This window comes from Pinus tabuliformis, chromosome 7, assembly GCF_031772625.1.
Source record: "Pinus tabuliformis cultivar Carrire ecotype Pingquan chromosome 7, CPIR1, whole genome shotgun sequence".
Classification (NCBI taxonomy): Eukaryota; Viridiplantae; Streptophyta; class Pinopsida; order Pinales; family Pinaceae; genus Pinus; species Pinus tabuliformis.
This window is the reverse complement of record NC_142293.1, coordinates 668,786,634-668,806,392: the sequence shown is the minus strand read 5'-3', so window position 1 is coordinate 668,806,392 and position 19,759 is coordinate 668,786,634. Positions and strand designations below refer to the sequence as shown.

At 37.5% G+C, this 19,759-nt stretch overlaps 1 protein-coding gene across 1 annotated transcript in view; it reads left to right on the top strand.

The window, feature by feature from the left end:
• The window catches only part of LOC149249229 (uncharacterized), a 194,239-nt gene extending 180,217 nt beyond the window's left edge, over positions 1–14,022 (top strand). The window contains exons 12-13 of the mRNA XM_089452400.1: positions 13,281–13,394; positions 13,517–14,022. Of these exons, the coding sequence (XP_089308526.1) occupies positions 13,281–13,394; positions 13,517–13,582 (180 nt within the window). The 3' untranslated portion in view covers positions 13,583–14,022. The remainder of the gene's footprint in view (positions 1–13,280; positions 13,395–13,516) is intronic.
• Positions 14,023–19,759: the final 5,737 nt, after the last annotated feature.

Below are 19,759 nucleotides of genomic sequence, written 5' to 3'. Positions count from 1 at the left end.
AACATCCTCCTGTAGTGCTCCTTCCATCTTGCTCACTGCCTCCCCAGTCAGAATTTGTATATCCAATCAGTTGGACATCATTTCTTCGGTCATACTTCAGACAATAGTGGATGGTTCCTTGCAGATATCTCAAAATATGTTTTGTTGCCACCCAATGATCATGCTTCGACTCCACTTGGAATTGATTGAGAACATTTACTACAAAGCATATGTCTGGTCGAGTATTCACCAAGTACATCAGTGAGCCAATGAGTTGCCTATACTTGGAAGGATCCATAGGGATAGATTAAGAACTTCTTAGGTTTTTCAAGTTAGTGATCATCGAAGTAGTCATCCGTTTGCAGTCCATCATGTCAAATCTTTTCAGTATCTCGATTACATACTTTCCTTGACCCAAATAAACTTCGTTAGGTCCTTGCCAGGCTTCTAGTCTCAAGTAGTAATGCATCGGACCAAGATCTTTCATGTCAATTTCTGCTACCAATTGCTTCGTACATTCTTCAACTCGGCCTTCTACACTTGTCAAGAGAAGATCATCTACATATAGAAGAATAATTACAGGTTCTCCATCTACAACCTTGATATAAAGGTTCGAATCAACATAACTTTTTGTGAAGCCTATTCTTTGTAGGTATGCATCCATTCTAGCATACCATGCCTTTGGTGCTTGCTTGAGGCCATATAGTGATTTCTTCAATCTGCAAACATATGCCTTTCTATCTTTAACTTCGAATCCCAAGGGTTGCTCTATGTAGACTTCTTCATCTATTGTGCCATTCAGAAAACAGTCTTGACATCCATTTGGTGGATGTTCCATCCCATCGATGTTGCCAGAGAGACTAATGATCGAATTGTTGTATATCTTGCCGTTGGAGCAAATGTCTCTTCATAGTCGATGCCTTTAAGTTGAGAGAAACATCTAGTCACAAATCTTGCTTTATACTTATCTATACTTCCGTCGGCTCCATGCTTTTTCTTATAGATCCATTTGGAAGTGACCACATATTTGTCTTTGGGCCTAGGTACGATCTCCTAGAATCTATTTTTCATTATAGATTGATACTCTTCATTCATGGCATCCTTCCATTCCCGATGATTTATAGCCTCTTCAAGGGAGGATGGTTCTGCTTCTATTAGCTTTGTCATGTATGCAACATACCTAGAATATCTTTTTGGTTTCTTGCTTTCTCTAAATGAGCATATTGCTGCTCCATGACCTTCTGCATCAAGTAGTGTAGACCTCAACGAATTATGTCTTTTCCTTGTTTTAGGAATGACCAAAGATTGAATAGGTTCATAGGGACCTTCTTCTTCATCTTGTGATTCTTCTTGCCCTTGGTTAGCGTCTTCCTCAAATATCGGAAGTTCTTCATCATCAGAGTCTATGGAAAGTTCTTTTGATTTTTTGAATGCTATGCTCATCAAATATGGCATGATGACTGATTTCTATGTGATGTCCATCTTTCATGTAGATCCTATAAGATTTTGATGAGTTGTTATACCCCACAAATGTTCCCTTCACACCAGAAGGATCCAGCTTCTTTCTTTTATCCTTTGGTATATATGGATATATACAGGACACCCAAAGATCCAGAGATGATCTACAAATGGCTTCTTTCCAGTGAACACTTCTTCTGGAGTTTTGTTGTCTAGAGATTTGTGTGGACTTCGATTTTGAATGTATACAATTGTCTTCGTGTCTTCTCCCCACAGAAACTTAGGTAGATCTTGATCGTGTAACATTGCCTTTACACTTTCTTGAATGGATCTTGTTATCACTCACTGCCTTGTGGGTTTCAATTGGTCAAGGTTGCCCAAGAGCAGTGAATTTTGAGGTCACCTTCCTAGGCCACATAAGATCTCAAAGCTAAATCAGACCCTCCCCATTGCATAGTGCTCGGAAAGAGCTTTCCAACAGTATATGGAAGTCCAAGAATGGACTTCTAGATCAGGAGATAGAGCAATTTTAAATTGCCCCTTGAGAAGCTAGAAAACAAAGAGAAAATCCCAAAGGACCAAGGCAGATCGCGAATCGGGCTCAGGCATAGTAAATCTCACACTATCGGCCATCGGCGAATCGGCGAAGCAGAGGGGCTACCACTCAAGAAAACCTACAGGGTTGCGATTCACCGATATAATGTAAAGTTGTCGAGGAAGGCCAATTTCATTTAACAAAGGGATTCCATGAAAAACAAAGGCCGGGTCGCCCGCTTCTCTCTCCTCCACATGACGGAATACGGTAAATCTCGTAGTCCCACATATCAGGCATCTTGCAGTCCCGCAACTTCACAGTGTATCCTGCATATCGGCGATCGGCGGGGTCCCAGGGCACAAACTTAAGGTTATCGGCAGTTCACGGTGCCGAATGGTGATATCGCAGTCCCGCAATATCAGCGATCAACGGATCGATGGGGTTCTAAACTTAAAAGACTGGCGAATCACCGATTTTGCGATATAGTATTACATCGCCGAGTGAGGTCGAGAATCGTTAACAAAGGAATTTCACGGAAGGACGAAGGCCCGGCGACCTCTTTCCCTCTCCTCCACATGGTGGTACGACATATTGATGATGGGCAATCCCGTAATCCCGCATCCTGCAATCTCGCATTATCAGCAATTAGCGGAATAGAGGGGCTACCACTCCAAAACCTTGCGGGATGCGATTCTACGGTATTGTGTAAAATCGCCAGGGAAGGCCGAGATCATTTTACAAAGGAAACCCATGCAAAAACAGGGCTAGGCAAGCCATTTTCTCTCTCTTCCTGGGGGCCATGTGGTGCAATGTGATTGGTCTTGATGGCTGACATGGTAGCTGATGTCATCAATGATGTGGCAGTACGGAGGACACGTGACACTCAGTTTAGGCGTTTTCAGGGGTCTTATTGGGTCGTTTCCAGTGACGTGGCAATGATGATGTCACCTCGGGATCGACGATCGCACAAAGTGAAAGTTCATTCTCTGCCGATATCCCTCCCGACTTGCGATTACGATTGCGATAAGGAAAAAGGCCCCCAAATGCGATAAGTTATTACGGCATGGTCTATAAACATTTCGCGTTCGGGATATCGACCAATGCGGTATAAAGAGTTATCAAAGGCGTTTCTGGTATTATAAAGGAAAAGGCCCCCCACACAGCAGTGGAAAACCTTAGCGCCCGAAGGGCTAAGCCCCTGGTTCCAGCCCCCGGTCATATGGAGAAAGTTACAAAAGGGGAGCTAAAGTGAAAAGGGCTAAGGGAGGTCGGGTTTCGTCTGTTTCACAACATTTTGTATAGCCAGAGGCCAGAATTAGCAAGTTCCCCCATATTGCCATCAAGAGAGACTCACCTGGTACATCAAGGCGCCGATAGTGCAGGATAGGGATTTAAAGGGCGTGATGGGTTGACAACTGTGGTTTTAAGAAAAACAGATGGTGCATTCAAAGCACGGGATGGGTTGATCCAGAAGAAGCCTACTATGACACGGATCCGGAAGTCGGCGCCGAATGAAATAAAGGCAGAAATGACAGAGGTTGGCGAAGCAGTGCAGGAAGCCATACCGCAAGTAGAACAACCCCTGCAACAGAGATGATCACAGGATGGGCAAGGAGAGTTTTTGTGTATTTTTTATCTGAGTATTTCTTATTTATTGTACTGTAACGTGCCTCCTTTCATGAGGCATTTAATTCTGTAATATTTTTGGGCCACAAAGCCATTTATGACTGAGACAACTAGTTGACCCGACAACTGAGTCTAGACTAGAGATATTTTGTTGTAATGAATGTTCTTGCTCCCCTCTCCAGATAAATAGGGGAAAGCAAGACTTAAAAAAGGTTCAGAAATTCTAAAGAAACACTACATGTTATTTTCAGACTATATGGCTTTACAATACAGATTTTCCAGAATATGAAGAGAAATGGTGGTGATTCCCCCTCCAAGTATTACAGTATGTTCTCCCTTTGTTAAAACCCATTTTGTTCATGTTTCTTCTCTGAATTCATGTAATTACTATTGTTAGAAATATTTCAAGACTTCCTCACAGATTCGCTGGTATCAATATGTTATGCATGTGCTTGTAAGTTCCTCACAGATTCATTTGTATTGACATTGTTAATGCTAGTGCCTGCATGGATTATTGAAATTATATCTTTAACAGTTGCTCTTCATGAATCATAGCACACAACCTCTCTTCTTCCCATTATATCTACTTCTGACTCAGATAAGTATAGGAATTCTTAAAGCTGCAAGCTCTATGTGTTATGCATAGAATTCTTGATGTTGTAAGCTCCATATGATGAGTTACTCCTCCTCCTCATCCTCTATCATTGCTCTGCAAAAGTCTATTAAATTGTAAGTCCTTGGACTACTCGGCCTCCATTGTTTTATACATATTTATGAGATTTGTATATGGGAAGAAGTACCAAGAAATTCATGTCTTACTCCTTTAGGTGAATGAACCAACCCATTATATATACATATAGAATATAAGTGAGGTCTCCCTTTACTGTGAATCATTTGAGACACTCCAAATTTAGATGTGCCTAGGCACTAGTCTTGTAAGCAATTTGAGGCTCTCTGGGAGCGACAACATATCTATTCTTTCTTTCTGCAACTCCATTTTGTTCGAGATTATATGGGACTATCAGCTCCCTCTTAAACCCAGATTCTTTACAGAATGCTATAATGTCTTTGGATGTATATTCTCCTCCATTATCAGATCTTAGTATCTTGATTCTCCTTTCTGTAAGGTTCTCCACTTCAGCTTTGAATTCTTGAAATTTTGTAAATACTTCGTCCTTGGTTTTCATTAAGTAAACCCATGTCTTTCTTGAATGATCATCTATAAATGTGACATAATATAGATGTCCTCCAAGAGATTTAGGAGTCATAGGGCCACATACATCAGAATGAATGAGATCCAAGATTTCTTTTGACCGCGAAGCACTGCTTCCAAATGGTCTCTTGGTATTCTTACCCAATGCACATCCCTTGCAGACACCTTCATGATCCTCCTTCAAATTAGGAATTCCATCTACTATGGAGCTTAGAGTTGGAAGGATTTTGAAATGTAGATGACCAAATCTTCGATGCCAAAGTTCACATGGGCTAATTTCAATGTGAACTAGGGCTTGGGCCACAAGAGATATTAATCTGTAGAGTCTTCCTTCTCGGATGCCAATGACCTTGGCTTGATTTATATTCGAGTCTTTTCCCCAGACAACGACCTTTCCATCAATGAAGGCTATTCTATCACCCTTATCTTCTAGACTTGAAATAGAAAGTAAATTCTTATGCAAACCTGGAACAAATAGAATGTTGTTGAGGTGTATGTTGCTTCCATCTTCCAACTTTATGGAGGTTGATCCAATGCCTTTCACGGGATAGCTCTTGTTATCTCCAAGTTCTACGCAATAAGCGGATTTACCTTTTGATAAGTTCTTCAATTGGTTGGAGTGGCCAGTCATGTGCCTTGATGCACCACTCTCAATTACCTAAACGTCTTCATCTTGGAATGTACCAGAGAGAGCCGAGAAGAGACCTTCATCCCTTTCTTTGTGTGATACCTTCTTTGAAGAAAATAAGAAACTCCATGCTTCCTTGATACCTTTCTTGAGATGGCTTGCAATTTTCTTGATGAACTTCTTCACTGTAGAGGAGATCTTCATGATGCCCTTAGATAACCTTAGCTTTGATACCATGTTGAGAATTCAATAGGGCAGTAAGAATGTTAATTCTCTTAACTTGATAATTGTTTGTGTTACTTTTTTACTTGTTAGCTTTGTTCCTTATTATTACAGTGTGCGATACATCAAATAGCTACCAAAACAATAAGAACAGTGACACAATATATAGGATGCAAGCCAGGGCCAAGGCCCAAAATCCCTCCTCTTGAGGGGAAAACCCGTAAATCTCTTCTCTTCTTATAGATTCTTCAATTGATGAATACCATGATATAGTGACTCTGAAAAATACCCTCCAAGATCAAGATCAACTCAATGTCCTGCTGCAGTGACTTCGCCCTCCCATTGTAGATCTAAAATTCTGGCTCACGACAACTGTTGCTGCTTCTCCTAGAGACTTCGATCTCCCTTGAATAACCTTCTCTTTCTCTTCTCTAGTTTTTCCTTGGGACTTAGAGCTAATGAGATGCCGTAAGTGACCTTTTCTTGCCTTTCCTTCTTTCTTTCCTTGAAGATCAAACTAGTGATAGACCCAGCGCAAAAATGCTAACTTGGACTTTCACAAGAGAGATAGATCTAGCCCAAGCACTTCGACTTCTTCGACTTCTTCTCTTCCTCTTCTTCGCATAGAATGAGATGAGTGAGTGTGTCTAATGCAGGACGAGTTCCTCTCTCTATATAAGCTCTTCTAAAGGTGGACATGGCTCTTCATGTAGACCGACTTGACAGCGCCTTAGGCCAACTTGATCTTGGAGGTATTTCGACACTTTAAAAGCAAAATAATTTTTTCTTTACAAGATACAATGTGTCCATAGGGTCTTCAATATATGACAATGACTCTTACACCTAGGACAAACCCTAAAAGCACTCAATGGGTGCTTGACCTATAAAATAAAAGAACTTGAACATGAAACCCTTGCTCCAATATAATAATAATTTCTTTTCATTTTATTATTTAACAGAGTACATTTTATATTTATGAAGACCGAACCTAGTTACACATTTTTCAACCGAATTTACATACTAAAACCTTATTTAAATAATGAATTTGCGTATTAATTTTATGTTATAGTATATATGACATGAACACCTTTAACCACCTTTTATCTTATAGGTTTTTTTCTTGTTATTATAAAAATATGAACTTAAGCTATGTACAATGCTACATGGGGACAATCTCGAAAGCAGGCGACATGCTCCTTGTGCTTGTCATGCTCCTGGGACCTGGGTTCTCGTAGCGGGCCGTTTTCTCACATTCCCTTATGTTGAGAAGGCAATAGATAAACACCCTCCGAGATGTTCTCGTATTCCTTTATAAAAAAAGTTTGTTGTTTTGAGGAACAAAAAATAGGAAAAAGTGAAAATAAAATGAATATAAACCTGATGTATGGGTAAATAAGGAGGGAGGGATTAAATAACTTATAAGTCAGGTTGGTTGGTGTGCAATTATCGCTAAAAATACAAACAACTCATTCTTGTGGTTGCTTTTTATTCTTTCGTGTCATGTAATAGGGAGATGCAGAGACTAATAAAGCATTGTGTTGAAGTAATAATGTTTATTTTCATTTATATATTTTGAATCTCAAAATATAATGAGAAATATAAAAATAATAGATAAAATTATAAATTAATAATGAGAAATATAAAAATAATAAATAAATTTATAAATTATGATTACATTACATCATTATATGTATTAGTTATGATGTAATCAGTGTTTTACGAAACGGCCGTACCGAAACGGAAACGGCCGTTTCGTTCCGTTCTATTAAAAAAATTTCTGACCCGGCCTTTGACCCGGCTCGGCTGGCCGAGTCAGCTATGACTCGGCCGAGTCAGCCAATGACTCGGCCGGGTCATAGCTGACCCGGTCAACCCGGCCGGGTCCCATCAAAAAACGGCCGAGTCATTCAAAACCGGCTGGGCAGCGTATTAACCAAAAATTTAACACTTTTTTGCTGATCTGTTCTTCAAATGCTGTTGTTGTTTTACAATAGTACAAAGATATTTTACTGATATACAGCTCAACCATTAAACGAAAGGAGAATCTGGTTCATACCTCAGATATCAATTGAAGATGTCTAGCTGCCACTGAGTGTTGTTTCTTCTGCCACTGATTTGCCTTCTGCTGCCAAAGTTCAGCCCTTGGAAGTGCCGTCTCAGGCCTTCCAACTTATGACTAAACCAAGCATTAACCTTCGATTCTATCCTTGCTCAACAGGCCTTGACCCTTTACTCCTACTTCAAATTTTGTCTCAGGGTAGCACTTTTAATCAATCCTTCAAAGTATGATTTAATTTTGATCTTGACTTGCACACGAGCTAAGCAACTCGGTCTTGTTCAAATCTCAGAATATACCCTCAAAGGCTGTCTTTAAAGTCGGGCTTCTCCTACAACAAATTTGGTCTTCATTGGCGTCCAAGATAGGCCTCTTCTTGCAGCCTAAAATAGGTCTTCCTGCAGCTTTACATACCTTCTTTTCAACTGTCCATTTGCTTCAAAAAGAGACCTAGACTAGTCTCCTAGCCTGGGGCCTTGAACCTTCTCTTACAACTGCTGTCATAGGGGTAATACGACCCTTTATATGTGTCTAAAACAGGCTTCAACTGGTGCGGCTTCCTCAAGGCTACTATGGCCCTACAACAGTGCAACCTCAGCCTCTGATCTACAGTCTAGACAGGCTATTAAGGCCTCAAAATATGCCCTGAAACTCTTTGGCCTTGATACCTCGAATGCTGCCTCAGACTGTCCTTAAACAGAGCTCAGATTCTGCCTCGGAATGGCCTCATAATAGGCCGAAATTATGCTCCAAAGCTGGGCTCAGATCTGCCCCAGAGCAGTGAATTACAACACAGAGAGATAAGCAATAAAGCCCAAGAAAAAACCTTGAAGAGACTCAGGTCAAAGCCCAAGAAAAAACCTTAATAACTTTAACTTCTAGCTACTAGCCTCCTTGGTTATTTGTATTTTGTTTTGACTCTTGAGTCTTTGATCATGTATGACAGACTACAGTTGACTATGTATTTACTATTGCCATTGGGTACACCGTACCATTTTGATATAATGGATTGGTTGATGAGCCTACTTTGATCATATGTTGTCTTCCATGTATATTATAATGTTGTGTGTTTGGAAACTTGAATGAAAATCTTTAAAATTATGTTTAAAATATTTAAAATTATGTTTTTTTATAAAAAAAATAAATATTTAATGTATTTTTTACAACGACCGAGTCATTGCCGTTTCCGAGTCCGAGTCGATCCTCGGCCGAGTCCGAATCCGAGTCCGTTTTGTAAAACACTGGATGTAATGATATATATTGTTGGTAGATTATTTTACATAAGATTTTATATATATATATATATATATATATATATATATATATATATATATGACATATTTCAGGTACAGTTCTTTATATTGGAAATTTTTAATATCGTCATGATATTTTCCTATAATTAATTGGTGTGAATTTGATTATATATATATATATATATATATATCAATTTCATAAATATATAATTTAATAAAAAACATAATTATATATATATATATATATATACTAATTTTAGATTTATTAAATGTCGAGAAGGATTAATCTTTTTAAAGTCTAAAATTTATTTTAGAGTACAAAAATTAAGAAAAAAAAGTTTACACTTTAAGGGATTTGATTTCTCTCAACACTTGATATATAAGCAACATGTACTATATAGAGAGATTAAATAATTGAAATTATTCTTATATTTTCACGTTTATATAAAGGGATGCCTAATTTATTTATGATATGAATGAAGTTGTTGATATGTGACATTTAAAAAATATTAATAATAATAAAATTTCAATATACACATTATATAAATTATTTCAATATCATATATATATATAGATCGCAATTTTTTCAATGTTTAATATTTATATACATATTAATAACAAAAAAACTCTATGTGAATATCTCTTTCTTTATTTACAAACTAATATTTTTATTATTCGATTGATAGGTGCTTTATAATTCAGAGTATGAGGGAGAATTTCTAATTTCATCCATGCTTAATATGCACTTGACATGTAACATTTAAAAAAAATATATAAATAACAAAATAAATCAATAGAAATATTTATATATCTCACTATGCAGTGAGATTATGTATGTATTATATAAAACAAATAAAAATTCTCTTTTTATCATTTTTAGAGTTTCAAGAAATCCCTCCATCTGTTTTTCCTTTTTCTTTTCTTGTCGGCTTTCCCCCATATATATATATATATTCTTTGATCAGATATTCACATCTTTTTTTTAAATCTTGATGGTGAACCACATATGATGGTTTGAAACGTTGATAAAACCACCGATACTTATGTGATGGATCTGGAAACAAATTCCACACACAAAAATAACCGTAGAAGTCTAAATTCTGAAAAAAATAATAATTTGTGACTAAACATTTTATTTTTGTGTTGCTCAAAATGAAAGAGATGCTTAATTCTTTTATGCTCAACATGGAATTTACACACATAAATGGCCTCCTCTATTAGATGGTAGTACTTGTCATTGAGCTGGTATAATTCATCCAGAATGGCGATCAGAATGGGATCGTCCTTCTCTGAGTCTGTGTCCATGTGACATGTAATCAATTTCTTGTTATGCAAATATATATCCACTGTGAGAGTAGTGGGTGGTTCAGCTTCGTTTTGAAGCGAAGGTTTGGCACAATGCTTTCTAATTCCTTGTCAATGTGTTCACTATCGGTGGCTTCCCTTTGGCCTTCCCCTTGTTCTCCAGAGTCTTCAGCTTTGGATGGTAGCAGCCTTGTGTCTACCAACAACCCTTTGGATGGTAGCAGCCTTGTGTCTACCAACAAATCCCTTTGCAATGTGGAAGGCTTTTGAATTCCGATGGCTAGAGCGAGTCCTCTGGCTCTCTGAATTGGCTTTCGAATTATCTGTTATTCAGAGTTAGTAATACAAAACTTATTTACAAGAACAAAGAACAATGGCACACTAATACACAGTATACCTGGTAAAATCCTGACAATTTATAAAGGAAACATCAAGGCAAATAAAATTTATTTGTAGGAGAATTATTACACATGCACAGCTTCTTCATCAATTGTAGGAAACATATATCTATCGAAAACATATATTTAAAAATTTAAATACATAGGCTCATTACAATAGTTTTGGTAACTATATTTTTGGTTCATAAAACTAAATAACCAACCGTAAGCACATTTACATCAATTAAAATATTATACATTTTGTTGTTGTCACATTTTAACATCCTCTAAACTCGGTGGTTTGGGAATCTACCTCTGCATCGAGGTTTGGGTAGAGTTTCTTCCTGTGTCTCCCTTTTCTTCTTCAGTTCACCGGCCTCATAGATTAAGATAGGAGTCCTATAGTCCATACCTTCAGCAATTCATTCCACCGTTGATTGGTTCCTTGCCTTCCTGTTGCAAGGACGATGAGCAATTGGATGCTCGACTAGACCGTTTGTCTTCATGGTGATAGCGAGGAGAATGAGGCCACGACCATGGTTGAGAGCCATGGTCCTTCATGATACCTGCCCTGCCCCATCCTGTGACGTCTTCTTTATTTTTCTGCGTTAGTTTGTAGAGGGACAGATGTTCTATGTTGTGTTTGTATCCATCCTCTCCATGCTCCCATGCCTTTGCGTGAATGGCTGACGTGCCTTTTCCACCAACCTCAATCAATTTGCTGGTGTCACTCCTCCCTGCCATTCCATCTCGGGGCTCTAGTAATGCACCTTTATGTTCATTAGATTGAGTGGATTGTTTGTCTTCGAAAAGTGCTCTGATAGGTGAATTTGCAGTCTATGATCACTCATATTCCATATTGCATGGGAGATGCTTTACATTCCTAGTGGAGAGTGGAAAGAACTGAATTTAATTTTACTCTGATATCTTATAAGCAGAAGTGGTTAATATGGTTTAAGAGCGAAGCAATGTTGACTATGAGGCTTATAAAAGACATGCAAAATGTATATGTTAAACACCATTTATTTTCTGACCATAAAGATTGTTGATGCAATCATCATGAATAAAATATTTGCTTATGGGAATTTAATAATTTGGGCTGCGAAAATTTTCCTTCTATTTACGAACATGAATAGAGCGCAAGAAGTTAGTTGTTATTATAGCACGTCAACTCAAAAAGATATAAAGCATGTATAGCTTGAGGAGTTTTAAATGCGTGAGGTGTTCAGCACAATATTTTCATTTCCCAGCAGTCACTGTCAAGTTGGACTTCAATACATCTCCTAACCACCTAGGTGATGATGATATATTTAAATTATTGAAACTAAAATAGTATATCTGGCATGATACTCGATCTAATATCTTGCTGGAGTTCCAATTAATAGATGTTAATATTTTCAAGTGTCAAAGACGGGTTGGGAGATGATGTACACCATTAATTTTTACCCTGAGACCCTGAACATCATTTAATGATCGAGGCTGGTTTGTAGGTGATTAAATCAATGTTCCACCAAGTTTTTGGGACGAGGAGGCAAGGATGCACAGGAGCGGCTTATGCAAAAGTTTTCACCAATTTTTAAGAAACGTGGGGATATTGGGATCTTAAAAACTTATAAATACAAAATATAAATCGATGAATCATATAACTGAAACAAATTTAAAACGAAAAGCATGATCATTGATATCTTTATCATATAAATTATAATCATACATCATACATGTAAGTTTATAACTGTATAGTGTAACTACTAGTTTACTAACTTACTAGCAATGCACAATGAAAATAAATTATAAAATTATAAATGTTTAAACTTTAAAGCATATTGATGTTCCACTTCCAACTATGAACATTGAAATAAAATTATAAAAGTAAAGTCTGATACAGTGGAAATTTTTAATTTTATAGAGTCAAAATAACATAAGAACATATCAAAAGATAAATGAGCATAATTGCTCAAGGTAATCCGTTCAACAAAGGAGCAGACAGAAGGCTGCTTGGCGATGGCGGCAGTGTTCCGTTCAACGAACGAGCAGACAGAAGGTTGGCGAGGGCGACAGTGTTAAGTTCAACGAAGGAGCAAACAAAAACTGAAATGTGATATGAACATAACGTAAACCCTTCCTAGTCGGTCAAAAAATATTAAAAATTACGATTTTTTTGTTTCATAAGAAAAATTTGCGAAATTTTTCTAGGGAAACGATCCCTCAAGACCCCTTAAGACCCCTTTTTCCTAGGAAACAACCCAAAAAATAGAGGAAATGACCCCTTTCAAGTTTCCTCGTGTACCCTGTTTTTTTGGGGCGTGGAGAAACGACCCCCCTCTCATCCCAAGTCCCCGGAGTGCAAGGGAGCTAGGAAACTCGACCCCTAAGTGGGGGACGAGACCTCGTGGAACATTGGATGTCTGAAGTCTCTGCAATTGAAAGACTGACACAAGTGTTTTCCCCCATTGAGATTCACATTTGCTTTCCTGTTAGAAGCCAATGACTTTACAACTTGAACAGACCTTGTGGATTAGCATGTACAACGTTAAATGTCGTAGACCAGTACGAAGTTTGGAAAGTTCTGAAGTTCTCAAAGTTGCACTCTTGCATGGCTAAAATGTGTTTTCTTGTTCATTTTTGCAGGTTTACAGAGTTTCTGACATGAAGCTAGTAGGAGTTCTTCCAAGTACAGAAGATGAGGTTAATGTGGCATGCTTCCACCCTTTAGTTGGAGGTGGTCTTGCTTACGGAACTAAGGTGAAAACGCAGATAAAAGAACATCATTTTTTTTTTCCTTGTAAATTAAACGTGATTTGATCTCTGACATATCCAGTTTGTTTAATTACATCACACATATAATTTATGTTACCCTCATGCAGGAAGGCAAGCTAAGAATTATCAGCATGAGCTCGCTTAATGAAGAAAATGTGTTTGAGGTGGTGTAATCTTGAAGCAACTATCTTGAAAATTCATATATATTCTTTGCAAAACGGAATAGAGCTCAACTGTCCATTTGATGAAGTTAGTGCCGCTCAAGCGGATCTCTCTTCATTTTTCACTGGTTTTATTATTGAAGTCATATGATAAAACCAGTGAATATGTTTTGGAATGCTAGTCATATGAGGTCTGCCCTTGAATATGTTTTGGAATGCTGCAAGAAATTTTGTTCTGGGGTGTGCCTATCACGCTATTTCTTTTATTTTGCTACAGTTGGGCAATTCCTATATATGTTTCTTTACATGTTCAATCTCTACAATTGTCTCGATAAAAAAAAGGAAAGGATATGATACACTTGTATATTGCCTGCTAAACTATATACAACATTCCCGTGGACATGCCTCTCGAGTTGGCCGATTAACGAAATTGAGAGAATATTTGGATCATTTCAAGATGGTTTATGGATATTGATGGATTTTTGGGTATACAATAAAGATGAGAGATGGTTAGAAATGAATTCATGCGAAATACATACACATTGTTCCTGTTTTTATTTATCATTGAAATTGTAGTTTATTTAATTTAGGTTTTTTTATTAATTAATGTTAGAAAATCAGAAAGGCAGAAATATTTTTTTATGTTGATAATTTCTTGTGATATTTTTATGTTCTTATTAACTTTCTTATGTTCTTTTTTCTCTTTGTTTCATCAAGCAATTATCAAAAGTAAATCATGAAGATTATGGACGTTAGATGTAAGTAAACAGCCAGGGCTAAAACCCCTATATAGGGGGAAACCTAGTCAAGAACTCTTCTTTTAGTAATTCAGATTGAGATGGACCAAGACCCTATACTAACAGATTTTCCTCCTCCATCAAGTCAGCCTTCCAAGATGATATTGTAGTCTCTTCTTATCCAGCAGCTGCAACCCAACAACAATCCAGAATCGACTCACTAGTTGCAAAATTTCGACCCCTAGCAGCAGAATTTCGGCCTTCCAGTCACTGCAGAATTTCGGCCCCCTTCCAACAGCTGCACAACTTCACACACGTGGAAAGAGAGAAAATGTCGACTTTTTATGCTTGTGAGAGGCCACCTTCTCCTTGGCTATCCTTCTTCCTCTTTTTCCTTGAAATTCACACCTTTTCTGGTCCCAGAAGTTGTAGATCAAACTTGTTGAGTGTGTGATAAATGAGGTCGAGTTGCTACCTTTATATAGTGATTTTGTTGCCCTGTTTAGTCTGACTTGTCTAGTTTGAGGCCAACTTGGAGGAGGAGGCCTAGAAGACTAATTTTAATATAAAATATATTTCTTTTTTGACAAATAATTTCCCAGAAGGGTTCTTTACATTATGCTGCAAACAAGGACACTTGACACAAACCTTAGAAGCTTGCAATGGAGGTTTTGACCTAAAAATAATTGACCCAAGCATGAAACCCATGCTTTAATAAGTCAATTTTAATAATAAGTCAATTTTATTTTCTTTCTTTTGACAAATACATTATATTGGGACTTAAATACATTTATGAAGACCGAACCTAGTTACATTCTTCAACACTCCCTTTTAATTAGGTAAGTATTCGTAATTACAACCATATAGAGGTACATGGAAGATCTCCAATATGAACTACGAAAAGTTCAGGCACACTTAGTGCCACGGATTAGATATTTGACCAGGGTTATCTATCCGGGTGGGACTGATATGGACTAAAACTTTCAACCAGTTTAGGTACCATCAGGTTTACTAACTAACCATCAACCCAGAGATATAGGTGCGTATCCAAGGGCAGAGCTCCAAGACCGATGCCACCCTCCCTCTTCGGGATCTAGACATTAACACACAGGCCGACCAGATGTCCTTCCAAGCATCCCCCATTAGATGCTTCAACTCTCCTAATAAACTAGATATATCCATTTGTCCAAGCATGCTTCTCAAGTGACCATCTTTCTTCATGGAGAGATTTACCTATACAATCACAACCCTAATCAGTAATGAACTTTCAAACATACAAGTAAACACAAACCATCGGGTCCTCATTCATTTGGATCAAGTTATCCAAGCATGCTTCTCAAGTGATCATCTTTCTTTATGGAGAGATTTAACTGTACAATCACAACCCCAATCAGTAATGAACTTTCAAACATACAAGTAAACACTAACCATCGGGGTCCTCATTCATTTGGATCAAGTTATCCATGTACAATCACAACCCCAATCAGTAATGAACTTTCAAACATACAAGTAAACTAGATCCCAGACCAAGGTTATCTATCCGGGTGGGACTAAGATGGACTAAAACTTTCAACTAGTCTAGGTACCATTAGGTTTACTAACTAACCATCAACCCAGAGCTATAGGTACATATCCAAGGGCAAAGCTCCAATACCAACGCCACCCTCCCTCTTCGGGATCTAGACATCAACACATAGGTCGACCAGATGTCCTCCCAAGCATCCGCCATTAGATGCTTCAACTCTCCTAATAAACTAGATATATCCATTTATCCAAGCATGCTTCTCAAGTGATCATCTTTCTTCATGGAGAGATTTACCTATACAATCACAACCCGAATCAGTTATGAACTTTCAAACATACAAGTAAACACAAACCATCAGGGTCCTCATTCATTTGGATCAAGTTATCCAAGCATGCTTCTCAAGTGATCATCTTTCTTCATGGAGAGATTTACCTGTACAATCACAACCCTAATCAGTAATGAACTTTCAAACATACAAGTAAACACAAACCATCGAGGTCCTCATTCTTTGGATCAAGTTATCCATGTACAATCACAACCCCAATCAGTAATGAACTTTCAAACATACAAGTAAACTAGATACTTGACCAGGGTTATTTATCCAGGTGGGACGAAGATGGACTAAAACTTTCAACCAGTCTAGGTACCATCAGGTTTACTAACTAACCATCAACCTAGAGATATAGGTGCGTATCCAAGGGCAGAGCTTCAAGACCAACGCCACCCTCCCTCTTTGGGATCTAGACATCAACACACAAGCCGACCATATGTCCTCCCAAGCATCTGCCATTAGATGCTTCAACTCTCCTAATAAACTAGATATATCCATTTATCCAAGCATGCTTCTCAAGTGATCATCTTTCTTCATGGAGAGATCTACCTATACAATCACAACCCCAATCAGTGATGAAATTTCAAACATACAAATAAACACAAACCATTGGGGTCCTCGTTCATTTGGATCAAGTTATCCATATACAATTTTGTAAGAAACTTTCTACTTTTCATTTATTCAGCAACACCAAATACATTCTCAGTCCTTCTCAGGTCTTTTTCTTTAATTCAAGATGTTCACTGTCATAATGTGCCCTCCCTCTCAATTGGGGAGATGTACCCTTTCTTCTATCCAGAATCCCTCTTAACTTAGGGAGATCAACTACTTTCTTCTTCTATAACATCAGAGAAGCTTCAACCTTTCACAACTTCATCAAGGTCATCTTGATCTTGCTCGTACAGACATCTTGTGTACCTGCAAAACTTTAATAACAAGTACAACCATATATATATATAAGCATTAAATTAAAAATATCAAAGTTATGTCAATATAATGGAACCATCAAAACAATCAAATACTTTAGACATCAAATACCTAAACCTAGTTAGGAGACATATACTTCTAAACTTCAACTTCTTTGCTAGGGTTTTGTTACAAACCCTAGACTACATAAAACAACTTAGATCAATCTCATTCTATCTAGGGCCTCAATATTATTTTCAGAGATATATGACAAATTCTACTATGATCCATTACAAACCCTAGATTCCATCTTAGAGACACAAAGCCTTAGATATCAGTAATTAATAACAATCCTACCATGCATCTAATGTTTCAACAATGTTAGACTTTACTAAGGTTTGATGCAAACCCTAGACTAAATCATATCGAAAACAATATCATCATATCCTAGAATATCAATCTCTACTAGGGCTTTGTTACAAACCCTAGAATTTACATGAGCAACAACAATTAGGTTATCATACTCGTATATACATATCTAGGATGCATTTCTCATCAATATTTACTAGGTAAACCTAGGACACAAATATCAATACATCAAATCAATTTATTCAGACTAGGGTTTTTGGTCATACAAATGAATATACACCTAGGGTTTTATCCCTAGAATCTTACTATAGACATTACAAAGGTTTTGGTCATAAACCCTAATTTACCAAACCCTAAAGGTCTAGGGCTTCATTTAAACATTAACAACAAACCCTAAAGGACTAGGGTTTTTATTATAACAATACCAAGACTCTAAAAAAGAGAATATGATTTCTAGACTTCATCATTAACCCTAAGTAGACTAGGGCTTTATAACTATAGACATACCCTTAGGTTAGGGCTTTATTGAGATTCTTTTATGCTTCCATACGAATGATCAAAATATAATGAGGGTAGATTCAATCTAATGATTAATCACCCAAACAAGAATCTCTTACGATTCAAAACCCTAGACATAACGATGTTAGTAATGTAGAGCAAAATTTAAAAAAAGAATGATCGTACCTTTATATGAAGAGAACTTTGTAACAAAGCTTATAGGCTAAGACATACCTTGGGTTGTTTTTCTTAACAAACCTTATAGGACATCACTGCTTGAAGGGCTTCAATATAACTTCTTTCATGCTTCAAGTCTATCCATTGAGGTCTTCTCCACAACCCTTGAGAAATTATCGATCTTTCCTAGCCAAGGGAAAATATAAAAAGAAAGGTTATTATTCTATAATACAAACACATCTTGATAAGAGAGGGGAACCAAACATAAAAGATAAGACAAGGAGTAAGACACTTATCTTTGGTAAAATGGTGAGAGCTCCCTCTTAATCCAATCTTGAGGGATACCTACAACTTATAAAAATAATTCAAAAATGTCTTGTCAGGCCAGGAGGTAACTCCACAATGCGAATTGTGATTTTGCATTAAGATTGCTCATGGATATATACATGGAGGGAGAGACTCTTGGGCTTCACTTCCCACTGTCTCTTCATATTCCTAATCTCTTTATTTTCTATTTACATTATTTACGTAAATTTCCTAATCCCATAGATTAGGTGTCAACATCCCCCCCCTTAATTTGAAGGGATGTTGGTGAGTCCAAGCATCATTCTGAATCTTTCAAACTTTTCTCATCCCCATGCACTTGGGTGAAGATGTCTGCAATCTGATCATTGGTTGAACAATGGCATAGATGGATAGTCTTGGCCTCAACATGATGTCAAATCAGATGGTATTTTGTATTGATATGTTTCGCTCGATCATGGAACTTTGGGTTCTTGGCCAACTGTATTGCAGAAGTGTTGTCAATAATGATTGGAGTTGAATGCACTTGTTTCACCTGCAAATCTTCTAGAATTTTCCTGAGCCACACAATTTCTTTTGTTGCTTCAGCTGCTGCCATGTATTCTACCTCAGTTGTGGAATCTATTGGAGTTCATTGTTTGCGTGATCTCCAGGAGACAACTCTTGATCCAAGACATAACATAACTTGAAGTAGATACCCCACTTTCTTTATCTCCATCGAAGTCTGAGTCAGAGTATCCAATCAAGCTGAAGTCACCCACTTGTGTATACTTGAGTCCAAAGTCTTGAGTTCCCTTCAAGTGCTTCAAAACTCTTTTTGCAGCAGACCAATGTCCCCCACAAGGCTTTTGCATAAACCTGGAGAGGATTCTAACAACAAATGAAATGTATGATCTGGTAGTAGTTAGGTAGTTGAGACTTCCTACAAGCTGTCTATACTTTGTTGCATCCCCAAATTCTTTTCCTTCTGTAGATGTGAGCTTTAAGTTTTGTTCCATTGGAGTGGTTAGAGGATTGCACTCAGCCATGCCAAACCTGCTCAACAGATCTCCAATGTACATCTTTTGAGAAAGGAATATAGACTTCGCATGTTGAGTTACTTCAATACCAAGATAGTAATGAACATAGCCCAAATCAGTGATTTCAAAACCTTTCCTCAATTCCTTCTTTATGGATGCGATGTAGCTCTCATTGTTCCTTGTCATCAAAAGATCATCTACTTACACCACAATATATACAACTTTTTTGCTAACTTTCTTGACAAACAAAGTCACATCATCAAGATCATAATGTTTGAAGTTGAGTTTCAGAACATGCTTAGTTAACTTTTCATACCAGACTCG